Source organism: Littorina saxatilis, linkage group LG16, assembly GCF_037325665.1.
Source record: "Littorina saxatilis isolate snail1 linkage group LG16, US_GU_Lsax_2.0, whole genome shotgun sequence".
In the NCBI taxonomy this organism is placed as follows: Eukaryota; Metazoa; Mollusca; class Gastropoda; order Littorinimorpha; family Littorinidae; genus Littorina; species Littorina saxatilis.
The window spans coordinates 50,648,954-50,662,846 of NC_090260.1; the positions used below are offsets into that span (position 1 = coordinate 50,648,954).

At 42.6% G+C, this 13,893-nt stretch overlaps 2 protein-coding genes across 2 annotated transcripts in view; both read right to left on the reverse strand.

Moving 5' to 3' along the window:
• Positions 1 to 13,893, reverse strand: part of LOC138951199 (uncharacterized) — a 155,182-nt gene that overhangs the window by 70,454 nt on the left and 70,835 nt on the right. The gene's annotated exons all lie outside the window — the stretch shown is intronic.
• LOC138951203 (uncharacterized) overlaps positions 1 to 13,893 on the reverse strand; it is a 31,614-nt gene that overhangs the window by 10,969 nt on the left and 6,752 nt on the right. Inside the window, exons 2-4 of the mRNA XM_070322857.1 lie at positions 13,376 to 13,492; positions 8,808 to 9,061; positions 3,610 to 3,814 (exon numbers count right to left, since the gene is read on the reverse strand). Of these exons, the coding sequence (XP_070178958.1) occupies positions 3,610 to 3,814; positions 8,808 to 9,061; positions 13,376 to 13,472 (556 nt within the window). The 5' untranslated portion in view covers positions 13,473 to 13,492. The remainder of the gene's footprint in view (positions 1 to 3,609; positions 3,815 to 8,807; positions 9,062 to 13,375; positions 13,493 to 13,893) is intronic.

Consider the following 13,893-nt stretch of genomic DNA (forward strand, 5'->3'; position numbering starts at 1 on the left):
GAGGAAAGATCACATTAGAAGAGAACGAGAAGGTGCTAACTGGAAAGCATGCTGCCAACCAATTTGCTGAAAGCTATGCAGCTGAGAGCAACCTCCATGTTAGCCCCGAGAAACAGAGAGAAGCAAGAAGAGAGAAAAGAGAGAGACCTGCCAGACAGTCGACAGTGGACGCCATGAGTCAACCACTCACACTCCACGAGCTGCACTCAGCTCTGAAAAAGTCAAAGGCGAAGAAGTCCCCTGGCCCAGACGGCATCACCAACGAGATGCTAACCCACCTTGGTAGCGCAGCAGAGAACAAGCTACTCGAGGTCTTCAACAGCAGCTGGCAAGAAGGATCGCTACCACAACTCTGGCGAGAAGCGATCATGATCCCCATCTTAAAAAAAGGGAAGGATCCAAAGAAGGCCACCAGCTATCGCCCAATCAGCCTCACCAGCTGTGTTGTGAAGACCCTGGAGAGAATTGTGAACGAGCGCCTCAGGTGGTACCTGGAATCCAGGAACCTCCTCGCCCCTGAACAAGCTGGATTCCGACAGTTCCGCAGCACTGAAGATCAGGTCACTTACCTGGCGCAAGAAGTTGAAGATGCCTTTCAGGAACAGAAGCTGGTCTTCGTCACCTGGATAGATCTTCAGAAGGCCTTTGACAAGGTCTGGAAAGATGGACTCCTTGTAAAACTGCTGAGGAAAGGCGTGTCCAGCAACATGTACCAGTGGATTCGCTCTTACCTCTATAACCGCAGGGCAAGAGTTAACGTCGACCAGACCAAAAGCAAGAAGTTCCTCCTTCGTCATGGCGTCCCTCAGGGCGGAGTCCTCTCCCCCACACTCTTCCTTCTCTTCATCGACGATCTGGTGTCTGAGATGCCCAAGGGGATCAAAGCTGCTCTCTACGCAGACGACCTTGTGATCTGGTGCAAGGAGGAGCACGCAAGTACTGCCACCTACAGAATGCAGCAAGCGGCAGATAGGCTGAACGCATGGGCAGAAGATTGGTGCGTCTCCATCAACAAGGAGAAATCCTCCACCACCCTATTCACACTGTCGCCAAAGCAGAAAGCCGGAACCATTAGGCTTGGTGGAACTCCTCTGAGAGAGGATGAAGAAGCAACGTACCTTGGTGTCACCTTTGATAGACGGCAGACCTGGAAACCACACATTGCACAGGCAGAGACGAAGGCCCGGCGCAAGCTAGCCATACTCAGGAAGCTGGCAGGTACCACCTGGGGAGCGAACGAGAAGATACTGAAGACAGTATACCAGGGAACAATCAGACCCCACCTCGAGTACGGCTCCACAGCGTGGTCAACCTCAGCCAAGACAAACCTGCAGACCCTCGACTGTGTGCAAAACCAGGCCCTCCGACTCATCACTGGTGCAATGAAATCCACGCCCATCAAGGAAATGGAGAAGCTTACCACCATCCAACCCCTCTGTCAGAGAAGAGAAGCCAAGACTATGGTACAGGCCGAGAAGCTCAAGTGCCTACCCGACCACCCCATGAAGCACAGACTGAGCAACCTCACCAAGAACCGGCTCAAACGAGAGCAAGAGACTTTCTCGACAGTACAGGGAAGTCCTCCCACAGAACACTCTACCTCTGACTCAAGAAGAAGAGGAAACCCCCAAGGCAACAGAGAAACCAGGCATCCAGATCTGCACCAGTGTTCCACATGTTACCTCAGGAGAAGATCAGAATGACACAGCTCGACAGGCACTCACCTTAGCCCTGATCGACGAACAGTACCCAAAAGAGGCGTGGATCCATGTATACACCGATGGATCAGCAACTAACGCCGTGCTCAATGGAGGTGCAGGCATTCTCATCCAGTTCCCTGGGGGACATACAGCTACATCCAGCGTTGCCACTGGCAAACACTGCACAAACTATAAAGCAGAAGCAGAAGCTCTCATGCAGGCCGCCTCCTTGGTTCAGGACTCCGCAGACCCTTGCTACCAAGTTGTCTTCCTCTCGGACGCCCTTTCAATCCTTCAGGCCCTAGAGAACGACAAACTCCCACAGCTGGCCAAAGCATTACAGATGGTCAGACAAACCAGAAGAGTTGTCCTCCAGTGGATACCAGCACACTGTGGGATACCAGGAAATGAAAGGGCAGATGAGCTGGCAAAAGAAGGAGCCGTGGAAGACCAACCTGAAAACAGTGTCAGCTTTAGTGAGCAGAAGACAATCATCAAGGCATTGATGAGGCCAAGGACAAACAGAGATGACTACCACACAATGTCCAGAGAGCAGCAAGTCAACCTCATCAGGCTGCGTACTGGCCACAACAGGCTCAATGCTCACATGAACCGAAAGTTCAAGCTGGCGCCATCACCAACCTGTGCCTGCGGTCAAGAAGACCAAACAGCGGAACACATCTTACAGCGATGTCCCTTACTAGATGAGGAACGAAAAGAAGTGTGGCCGTCACCAACTCCCTTGCAGACCAAACTATACGGCAGTCGACAGGAGTAGGAGAAAACACCAACATTTATCACCAGTGCTGGACTGATTGTGTAACCTCTGCGAACGCCAAGAAGAAAAAGAAGTACCCTTACCACACAGTGTCACAGGCACTAGACAGACAGAAAGAGAGAAGGGAGATAACTATGTCACTTGTACCCTCATCACACAGTGTCACAGGCACTAGATAGACAGAAAGAGAGAAGGGAGATAACTATGTCACTTGTACCCTCACCACACAGTGTCACAGGTACTAGACAGACAGAAAGAGAGAAGGGAGATAACTATGTCACTTGTACCCTTACCACACAGTGTCACAGGCACTAGACAGACAGAAAGAGAGAAGGGAGATAACTATGTCACTTGTACCCTCACCACACAGTGTCACAGGTACTAGACAGACAGAAAGAGAGAAGGGAGATAACTATGTCACTTGTACCCTTACCACACAGTGTCACAGGCACTAGACAGACAGAAAGATAAAAGGGAGATAACTATGTCACTTGTACCCTCATCACACAGTGTCACAGGCACTAGATAGACAGAAAGAGAGAAGGGAGATAACTATGTCACTTGTACCCTTATCACACAGTGTCACAGGCACTAGATAGACAGAAAGAGAGAAGGGAGATAACTATGTCACTTGTACCCTTACCACACAGTGTCACAGGCACTAGATAGACAGAAAGAGAGAAGGGAGATAACTATGTCACTTGTACCCTCATCACACAGTGTCACAGGCACTAGATAGACAGAAAGAGAGAAGGGAGATAACTATGTCACTTGTACCCTTACCACACAGTGTCACGGGCACTAGATAGACAGAAAGAGAGAAGGGAGATAACTATGTCACTTGTACCCTCATCACACAGTGTCACAGGCACTAGATAGACAGAAAGAGAGAAGGGAGATAACTATGTCACTTGTACCCTTACCACACAGTGTCACAGGCACTAGATAGACAGAACGAGAGAAGGGAGATAACTATGTCACTTGTACCCTTACCACACAGTGTCACAGGCACTTGACAAACAGAAAGAGAGAAGGGAGATAACTATGTCACTTGTACCCCCACCACAGTGTCACAGGTACTAGACAGACAGAAAGAGAGAAGGGAGATAACTATGTCACTTGTACCCTTACCACACAGTGTCACAGGCACTCCGGGAGACGAGAAGTTTTCCGCGTAACACAAGACATTGCTAACTTCGTCGTATTCGCCGCCGAACCTAACTTCGAAGACGGAATATTTCCCCAAGTATGCAGACCCATCATAATCAGCAAAGTCCAGAAACTCTGTGGTTCCTTGTCGTATCGACCAGACGTTGTCAACTCCCAATGCTTCATACTGAAACAATCATACAGAACATAGAGTAATTTCTCTTTTAGAGATTAATAAAGTTATTGTATTGTATTGTATTGTACATGTCGTGCCGAATTCACCTAATTTCCGAATTCGCGGAATCGGCTGCCCATTTCGCGTAATCGGCAAAACGCTGCCTTTCACGCGAAATCGGCAGCGTTTTGACGAAAATGCGTAAAGGCTCCTAAAATGTGTCCATTTCGCAAAAGTGACAGCCAGTCAGTTACTGTTTTTGTCACCAGAACATATTAACATTGCTTGACTTCCCAATTTTAGTTTTTCCAGCGTCGCGGACGACGCTGGTATCTGTGGTTGGGAAGAACGTGCCTGTGGAGAATTAGTCTCCAAGCCAAAGCGCGCTGACTCTCCAAGCCAAAACAATTTCAAAGCTGAAAAAAAATGTACAATTTACGCGAAACGATTAAACACAGCTTTCGGGTGTTTTTTTTAATCTAAGATGTACATAAATATACCACTCCGACCATAAGGAAAAGAAACAAGTCGCGTAAGGCGAAAATACAATAATTTAGTCAAGTAGCTGTCGAACTCACAGAATGAAACTGAACGCAATGCAACGCAGCAAGACCGTATACTCGTGGTCCACAGCTCACGGCATAGGCTGTGAAATTGACAAGAAGAGCGGGGTAGTGGTTACGCTATGCTGCATAGCACGCTTTTCTGTACCTCTCTTCGTTTTAACTTTCTGAGCGTGTTTTTAATGCAAACATATCATATCTATATATTTTTGGAATCAGGAACCGACAAGGAATAAGATGAAAGTGTTTTTAAATTGATTTCGAAAAAAAAATTTTGATAATAATTTTTATATATTTAATTTTCAGAGCTTGTTTTTAATCCGAATATAACATATTTATATGTTTTTGGAATCAGCAAATGATGGAGAATAAGATAAACGTAAATTTGGATCGTTTTATAAATTTTTATTTTTTTTTACAATTTTCAGATTTTTAATGACCAAAGTCATTAATTAATTTTTAAGCCACCAAGCTGAAATACAATACCGAACCCCGGGCTTCGTCGAAGATTACTTGACCAAAATTTCAACCAATTTGGTTGAAAAATGAGGGCGTGACAGTGCCGCCTCAACTTTCACGAAAAGCCGGATATGACGTCATCAAAGACATTTATAAAAAAAATGAAAAAAAACTTTCGGGGATTTCATACCCAGGAACTCTCATGTCAAATTTCATAAAGATCGGTCCAGTAGTTTAGTCTGAATCGCTCTACACACACACACAGACAGACACACACACACACACATACACCACGACCCTCGTTTCGATTCCCCCTCGATGTTAAAATATTTAGTCAAAACTTGACTAAATATAAAAAAGACCCACACAAAAAAAGACCGAGAGGAGCCGAGTCAATCCGAGACCAACCGAGAGGACGTGTTTCGCGCCGTTTCGACGTCGTTTGTTCAGATGCGGCCGGTTGGATCAGTTGCGGTCATACAGGGGCGCCTTGCACAAGAAAAGATCTTCAACAATCCCGATCATCATCATGGTACAATAATGTTTTGTGCGCCCCCATGTATGTGTTCTGTGCTAATAATGCACGGTTGTAAAATGTCCGTACACATTTTGTGGCACTATGTAATTGTTAGTGCATCCTCCTGCGGATGCTTCGTGCTAAAAATGCACTTCCATTAAAATATTGTACGCTCATGTCAGTAATATATTATCAATTGTTTCTCTGTCAATTTCAAGTGTTTGTTTCCAATTACTTCAGTATCTCCCTGTTGCAATTCCAGGTGATTCATTATGCATGTGCCAATTTGAGGTGTTTAATTCTGATTCCTGTATTTACAGTGTAAAATTAAAACTATTGTTTTCAAACATTCCTATGACACCTGGTAATGGTTCTGTGGTTTTGTTTTTAATTTGTATTTTGTTTTTCTGCAATAAATATTTGAAATGGATCTGAGGCCGACTTACTACTTTTAGCACTCTTTTTCACCACATTCCCACGTACAGATATTTCAATATCAACTCTTCCTTTCTACCTGTTTCAAACAAGCTCTATTTTTTAATTAAAAAGTTTTTACCAAATGTCTTAACATAGAGGGGGGAATCGAGGCGAGGGTCTTGGTGTGTGTGTGTGTGTGTGTGTGTGTGTGTGTGTGTGTGTGTGTGTGTGTGTGTGTGTGTGTGTGTGTGTGTGTGTCTGTCTGTGTGTGTGTGTGTAGAACGATTCAGACTAAACTACTGGACCGATCTTTATGAAATTTGACATGAGACTTCCTGGGAATGATATTCCAGGACGTTTTTTTTTTATATAAACGTCTTTTATGACGTCATATCCGGCTTTTTTGTACAAGTTGAGGCTGCACTGTCACACCCTCATTTTTCAATCAAATTGATTGAAATTTTGGCCAAGCAATCTTCGACGAAGGCCGGATTTCCGTATTGCATTTCAGTTTGGTGGCTTAAAAATTAATTAATGACTTTGGTCATTAAAAATCTGAAAATTGTAAAAAAATAAATAAATTATAAAACGATCCAAATTTACGTTCATCTTATTCTTCATCCTTTTCTGATTCCAAAAACATATAAATATGTTATATTTGGATTAAAAACAAGCTCTGAAAATTAAAAATATAAAAATTATGATCAAAATTAAACTTCCGAAATCGTTTTAAAAACTATTTCATCTTATTCCTTGTCGGTTCCTGATTCCAAAAACATATAGATATGATATGTTTGGATTAAAAACACGCTCAGAAAGTTAAAACGAAGAGAGGTACAGTAAAGCGTGTTATGAAGCACAGCGTTACCGCGCCAAACAGGCTCGTCACTTTCACTGCCTTTTGCACTAGCGGCGGACTACGTTCATTTTCATTCTGTGAGTTCCACAGCTTGACTAAATGTAGTAATTTCGCCTTACGCGACTTGTTTTTTCTTGTGGTTGTTTGATCAATTCATAGCAAGCATTGACTGAAATAAACAATTTATATATCCAGCACAACATGCAATTCATTGACTTTTGACCCTAACCTTTTAACACTTCCCAAAATAAATCTTTGGTGGACATTGCATCGACGCTGTTCATTTTGAATGAACATTTTTCTTGTTATGGTCTATGTTGGTCTGTGTCAAGCATAACTCTGGTAATGCACGAAAACTACACTTTTGGCCATAGCTTGCCATAACTGATCGATTATTGCAACATTTATCCATTCGAGTGTCTCGCTGTCTAAGTGTGATGATATCCCAGGCATTTGAGAACTTTAAAGCCAAAAACGGGCTGCCGATTTCGCAAAATCGGCACAGTTTACAAGCCTTTATGCGTTTTTGTCAAAACGCTGCCGATTTCCCGTAATGGGCAGCGTTTTGCCGATTACGTGAAATAGGCAAAAATGTTGCCGATTTCGCGAATTCGACAATTACGTGAATTCGGCACGACATACACATTGGAAAGTCCAGTAACTCTGTGTGTCCTTCTCTAATCGACCAGGCGTTGTTATCTCCCTTTGGTTCATACTGAAACAATCATACCGACAATACAGTGTACACGTTGGAAAGTCCAACAACTCTGTTTTGTTTTTCTCTAATCAACCAGACGTTGTTAACTCCCTTTGCTTCATACTTCAATAGGCATACAGACAATACCGTTTATTGCGAACATCAAAAACAAATAGACTGCCAACGTTCCAAAATTCAGAACAAAAAAACAAACAAGAAGGGTAAGTTAATGGAACGTTTATTATTCCCCCCCTCCCCCCCTCTGCTTCTTTCTCTCTGTTAACGTGTAGGGCTGGTTATTTTTCGGTAACTTACCCAACAACCAAAATCACTTACCCAACAACGGGCCTGAATCCTCAATAGCTCACAGGTTGATGAGCTAGACTTTGAGGGAACTACTTTAGTGATTGAAAAGTTCCGAACGCTCTGATACATGTACGAAATATACATCTCTAGACCAAACAATACAAACATACCTCAGTTAAACTAGCAACTACAGGCTTGAACACACTAATCTCTATATAAAATCCATGAGTTTGGTCATTTTCTAAATCCAAATCTAACGATCAGTGCAGAGAAACTCGCCTTAGATCTCTCATGAGTGCAAGCAAACTCCCAAGGCAAGTTACTCTCGTACTCTGTCTAGCGACAAGAGTAGTTCCCCTTTCACATTTTCTGAACTGAGTTGCTGGGACAAAAAACTGCAATCCGTCGCGACGGTTAGTTTTCGACAATATTTCATTTTATAAACAGATCACAGGCAACCAAATGCACACATTTCATCAATGTAAAGAACATACAGCGGCTTCATACACTATTTTGTCCCAGAAAACGGAACTGTATACAGTTTTTAACGTTGGAACACGGGTGCAAAAGTTCGTCTGCTAGTCCCATTTGACGAAAGAACATTTCCTGAGCGATACTAAAACATGAACAGAACACGCACTATCTGCCTTTACCGACACAGCAGAATAACAACATAACTGTGTACTTGAATTTAGTCCAAAACAAGAAGTGTTAACAGAATTGAATGATGTTCACGGAACTATACAACCGCGCATTATTCAATCTCCTGCGCAGGTAGACTGGTCGAGTGTATAGGATTCGATCAAACTTTCGCACAAAAATTCCTCTTTTCTTTGAATAACTGAAGAAAGGAGGAATAAAGAGGTTACATACCTCGCCTCAGTGATCATTAAAAAATAATGGTCTTAGTTCGCGGTCATGAAAAAGCTCGCTGAAGCTCGCATTTTTCATGATCCGCAAACTTCGACCATTATTTTTAATAATCACTGAGACTCGGCATGTAACCTCTTCGTCCCAGCAGTCTTTCAGGTGAACAGACAGACTATAACACTTATAATATAGAAATAAACTTATTGGACAAAACGACCAGTTGCTTGCTCGGAAGACGCAAGCGAGGCAATGTCTGTCTGTCAACATAAAAGTTAGTTTGAAGAAAACACAGAAGGAGCAGAACTATAAAACTGTACCTCCTCAATTCGTTTCAGTGAGGTACGGAGTTTTACAGTCTCGGCCGTTGCCGTATTGACGACCTTGACCCACATCGTGTCCGGAGAATAGCTGCCATCTTCTTTCACTGCGCTACCGCCAGTGACCTTGACCTGGTAGTCCCCGCACGTGAAGTCCGCCAGACGGTACTTGCAGGGGGCTGCCACCGTGACCGTCTCCTGGTTGAACATGGTCAGGGTGCCGTCACTCTTCACGGAGCATTCTTTTCTGCCGCCTGTTGCCAATCAACCAGACACAGCCATTACTAAAACGTTCCCTTCAAAATATACAGAGTGAAACACACACAAAATGATAAAATAACAAATTGCGCCACCCACTGTCAAAAATGTTCATATCTTCTCCACATGTTGAGCGAACTACTTTATAGTTGGTGTACAATATATGCAGTAATTGGTTGACCCGATGCAGAAGTTACGGGTGGCATTATTTGTGTCATCCTATAGAAACACATCAATCAATCAATCAATATGAGGCTTATATCGCGCGTATTCCGTGGGTACAGTTCTAAGCGCAGGGATTTTTTTTCGGCACAACGGTTGTTTGACTGAAGTTTCCAAACAGTATGTGTCACACTCAAACACTTAAACAGCTTGGCAGTAGCAGGGTATCGCTCTCGGATGTTTATTTCCCTAGGATTATGATTTCACAAATTGATATTTAGTACACTTTACAAATATCGTTTACATTTTGTCTGTAGTATATCATACACTTTCCATTGTCAAAAAACACAAAATAAGGAGTTACAAAAATATATTACACCAAACCATGATAACTTTATTTAACTTGGCTCTGTCTGTATGTATGCATGTTTGTATGTTTGCTACAGCAAGTCAGTATAAACGAGTTAGATGTAGCGGATGAGTTTGCTACAGCAAGTCAGTATAAACGAGTTAGAGGTAGCGGATGAGTTTGATACAGCAAGTCAGTATAAACGAGTTAGAGGTAGCGGATGAGTTTGATACAGCAAGTCAGTATAAACGAGTTAGAGGTAGCGGATGAGTTTGCTACAGCAAGTCAGTATAAACGAGTTAGAGGTAGCGGATGAGTTTGATACAGCAAGTCAGTATAAATGAGTTAGAGGTAGCGGATGAGTTTGATACAGCAAGTCAGTATAAACGAGTTAGAGGTAGCGGATGAGTTTGATACAGCAAGTCAGTATAAACGAGTTAGAGGTAGCGGATGAGTTTGATACAGCAAGTCAGTATAAACGAGTTAGAGGTAGCGGATGAGTTTGATACAGCAAGTCAGTATAAACGAGTTAGAGGTAGCGGATGAGTTTGATACAGCAAGTCAGTATAAACGAGTTAGAGGTAGCGGATGAGTTTGATACAGCAAGTCAGTATAAACGAGTTAGAGGTAGCGGATGAGTTTGATACAGCAAGTCAGTATAAACGAGTTAGAGGTAGCGGATGAGTTTGATACAGCAAGTCAGTATAAACGAGTTAGAGGTAGCGAATGAGTTTGATACAGCAGGTCAGTATAAACGAGTTAGAGGTAGCGGATGAGTTTGATACAGCAAGTCAGTATAAACGAGTTAGAGGTAGCGGATGAGTTTGATACAGCAAGTCAGTATAAACGAGTTAGAGGTAGCGGATGAGTTTGCTACAGCAAGTCAGTATAAACGAGTTAGAGGTAGCGGATGAGTATGATACAGCAAGTCAGTATAAACGAGTTAGAGGTAGCGGATGAGTTTGATACAGCAAGTCAGTATAAACGAGTTAGAGGTAGCGGATGAGTATGATACAGCAAGTCAGTATAAACGAGTTAGAGGTAGCGGATGAGTTTGATACAGCAAGTCAGTATAAACGAGTTAGAGGTAGCGGATGAGTTTGATACAGCAAGTCAGTATAAACGAGTTAGAGGTAGCGGATGAGTTTGATACAGCAAGTCAGTATAAACGAGTTAGAGGTAGCGGATGAGTTTGATACAGCAAGTCAGTATAAACGAGTTAGAGGTAGCGGATGAGTTTGATACAGCAAGTCAGTATAAACGAGTTAGAAGTAGCGGATGAGTTTGATACAGCAGGTCAGTATAAACGAGTTAGAGGTAGCGGATGAGTTTGATACAGCAGGTCAGTATAAACGAGTTAGAGGTAGCGGATGAGTTTGATACAGCAAGTCAGTATAAACGAGTTAGAGGTAGCGGATGAGTTTGATACAGCAAGTCAGTATAAACGAGTTAGAGGTAGCGGATGAGTTTGATACAGCAAGTCAGTATAAACGAGTTAGAGGTAGCGGATGAGTTTGATACAGCAAGTCAGTATAAACGAGTTAGAGGTAGCGGATGAGTTTGCTACAGCAAGTCAGTATAAACGAGTTAGAGGTAGCGGATGAGTTTGATACAGCAAGTCAGTATAAACGAGTTAGAGGTAGCGGATGAGTTTGATACAGCAAGTCAGTATAAACGAGTTAGAGGTAGCGGATGAGTATGATACAGCAAGTCAGTATAAACGAGTTAGAGGTAGCGGATGAGTTTGATACAGCAAGTCAGTATAAACGAGTTAGAGGTAGCGGATGAGTATGATACAGCAAGTCAGTATAAACGAGTTAGAGGTAGCGGATGAGTTTGCTACAGCAAGTCAGTATAAACGAGTTAGAGGTAGCGGATGAGTTTGATACAGCAAGTCAGTATAAACGAGTTAGAGGTAGCGGATGAGTATGATACAGCAAGTCAGTATAAACGAGTTAGAGGTAGCGGATGAGTTTGATACAGCAAGTCAGTATAAACGAGTTAGAGGTAGCGGATGAGTTTGATACAGCAAGTCAGTATAAACGAGTTAGAGGTAGCGGATGAGTTTGATACAGCAAGTCAGTATAAACGAGTTAGAGGTAGCGGATGAGTTTGATACAGCAAGTCAGTATAAACGAGTTAGAGGTAGCGGATGAGTTTGATACAGCAAGTCAGTATAAACGAGTTAGAGGTAGCGGATGAGTTTGATACAGCAAGTCAGTATAAACGAGTTAGAGGTAGCGGATGAGTTTGATACAGCAAGTCAGTATAAACGAGTTAGAGGTAGCGGATGAGTTTGATACAGCAAGTCAGTATAAACGAGTTAGAGGTAGCGGATGAGTTTGATACAGCAAGTCAGTATAAACGAGTTAGAGGTAGCGGATGAGTTTGATACAGCAAGTCAGTATAAACGAGTTAGAGGTAGCGGATGAGTTTGATACAGCAAGTCAGTATAAACGAGTTAGAGGTAGCGGATGAGTTTGATACAGCAAGTCAGTATAAACGAGTTAGAGGTAGCGGATGAGTTTGCTACAGCAAGTCAGTATAAATGAGTTAGAGGTAGCGGATGAGTTTGTTCATTTGTTTTCTAAATGTCAGAAAAACAAGGATTTATATGATGGCTTACTAGCGCCAAAAGCACATAACGTAATTTTCACGTGAAAATTACAATTATGTTGTGAAAATTACTCATCTTTGCGTGACAAAAAACAGTTCTGCGGTGAAAATGACCAATTTTCTCGCCAGATAATGCTTAAGTATTCAGTTTGGGCTTAAGTGATCCGTCCAGAAGTGAGCCAGAACTGAATGTTAGTAATTTTCATGACATGATTACTATCATGTTCCTTGTGACAGTGGAGGTTGAATGCGCATGCGCGACTGTTACACCGGCCACATAAAACTTCTCTCGATTCGAAACTTTTCTGGTCCATTGTTCTGTAATCTGATGCAAATTGTAATACGAGCCGAGCGCATTTGTAGACAACCGTGAGCTACAGCTGTCTGTACGATAACTTGTTGAATAACGAATTATATCGAACGATATTTGTGAGAGTCTGGATCGAACAGCGCCGACTTAAAAGGTTTTGGCTCTCATCGGCCCTTTAGCAAACGTCCGGCCGGCGCCATGTTTTCTTTCTCGGTTCGAACGATTTCGGGTCTATTGTCCTTTACTAAGATACTAAAGAGCAGATTTGTGAGTGTAGTAATGGAGACAACACTGTGAGGCACAGCTGTCTCCCCGATTACTTGTCGAATAAGGAATTCTTTTGAAAGACATTAATTTGTGAAAGTGTGAGAGTTTGGATCGACAAAAGTCCGTCTGCTATAAATAGCTTAGATTCGAACGTTTTCGGGTCAGTTATTCTTTTCTAAGATATCAAAAAAACGTTTTAGGAAAGCGCTATTGCAAACAACTGTGACATGTGCATCTTCATGTCGGATAACTTGTTCTATTAAAGATATTTCAGAAATAGTGTGAGAGCGATGTTTGCCAGACGTGTAGGTGTGTGAGAAGAATGATACCATAGATAGATGATGCAGCTTCCTGGGCTACAGGCTTTTGTTGGAGTGCCTATTATGGACTAGATAGAATAATATGATGGCATTAGGGGGAAAAAGCAAACCGACCCGATTCACCGGAGGGCTGGAATACGGAAATTGTGTTTAAACAAATACAATTAAAAGACAGTATTCCAATATGTATTTTCTTTGTTGGGGACGGGCCATTCAGAAACATAATCTTTAATTCAAAAGCAAAAGGAAAATAAGGCAACAAGTCAAAATACTCAGAAACGTTTACCATGTGATGAAGGAAGGTATGCAAGCAGGATACAGGTCAGGAGGACCGCCACAGGTGAGAGTCTCAACACGCACCGTGGCTTCTTTCCCTCGGCCATCGTGGATGTCGTTGTATCGCCTGAAACATTATCATTGATATCACTCAGCCATCGTGGATGTCGTTGTATCGCCTGAAACATTGTCATTGATATCACTCAGCCATCGTGGATGTCGTTGTATCGCCTGAAACATTGTCATTGATATCACTCAGCCATCGTGGATGTCGTTGTATCGCCTGAAACATTGTCATTGATATCACTCAGCCATCGTGGATGTCGTTGTATCGCCTGAAACATTATCATTGATATCACTCAGCCATCGTGGATGTCGTTGTATCGCCTGAAACATTTTCATTGATTTTACTCAGCCATCGTGGATGTCGTTGTATCGCCTGAAACATTATCATTGATTTTACTCAGCCATCGTGGATGTCGTTGTATCGCCTGAAACATTTTCATTGATTTTACTCAGCCATCGTGG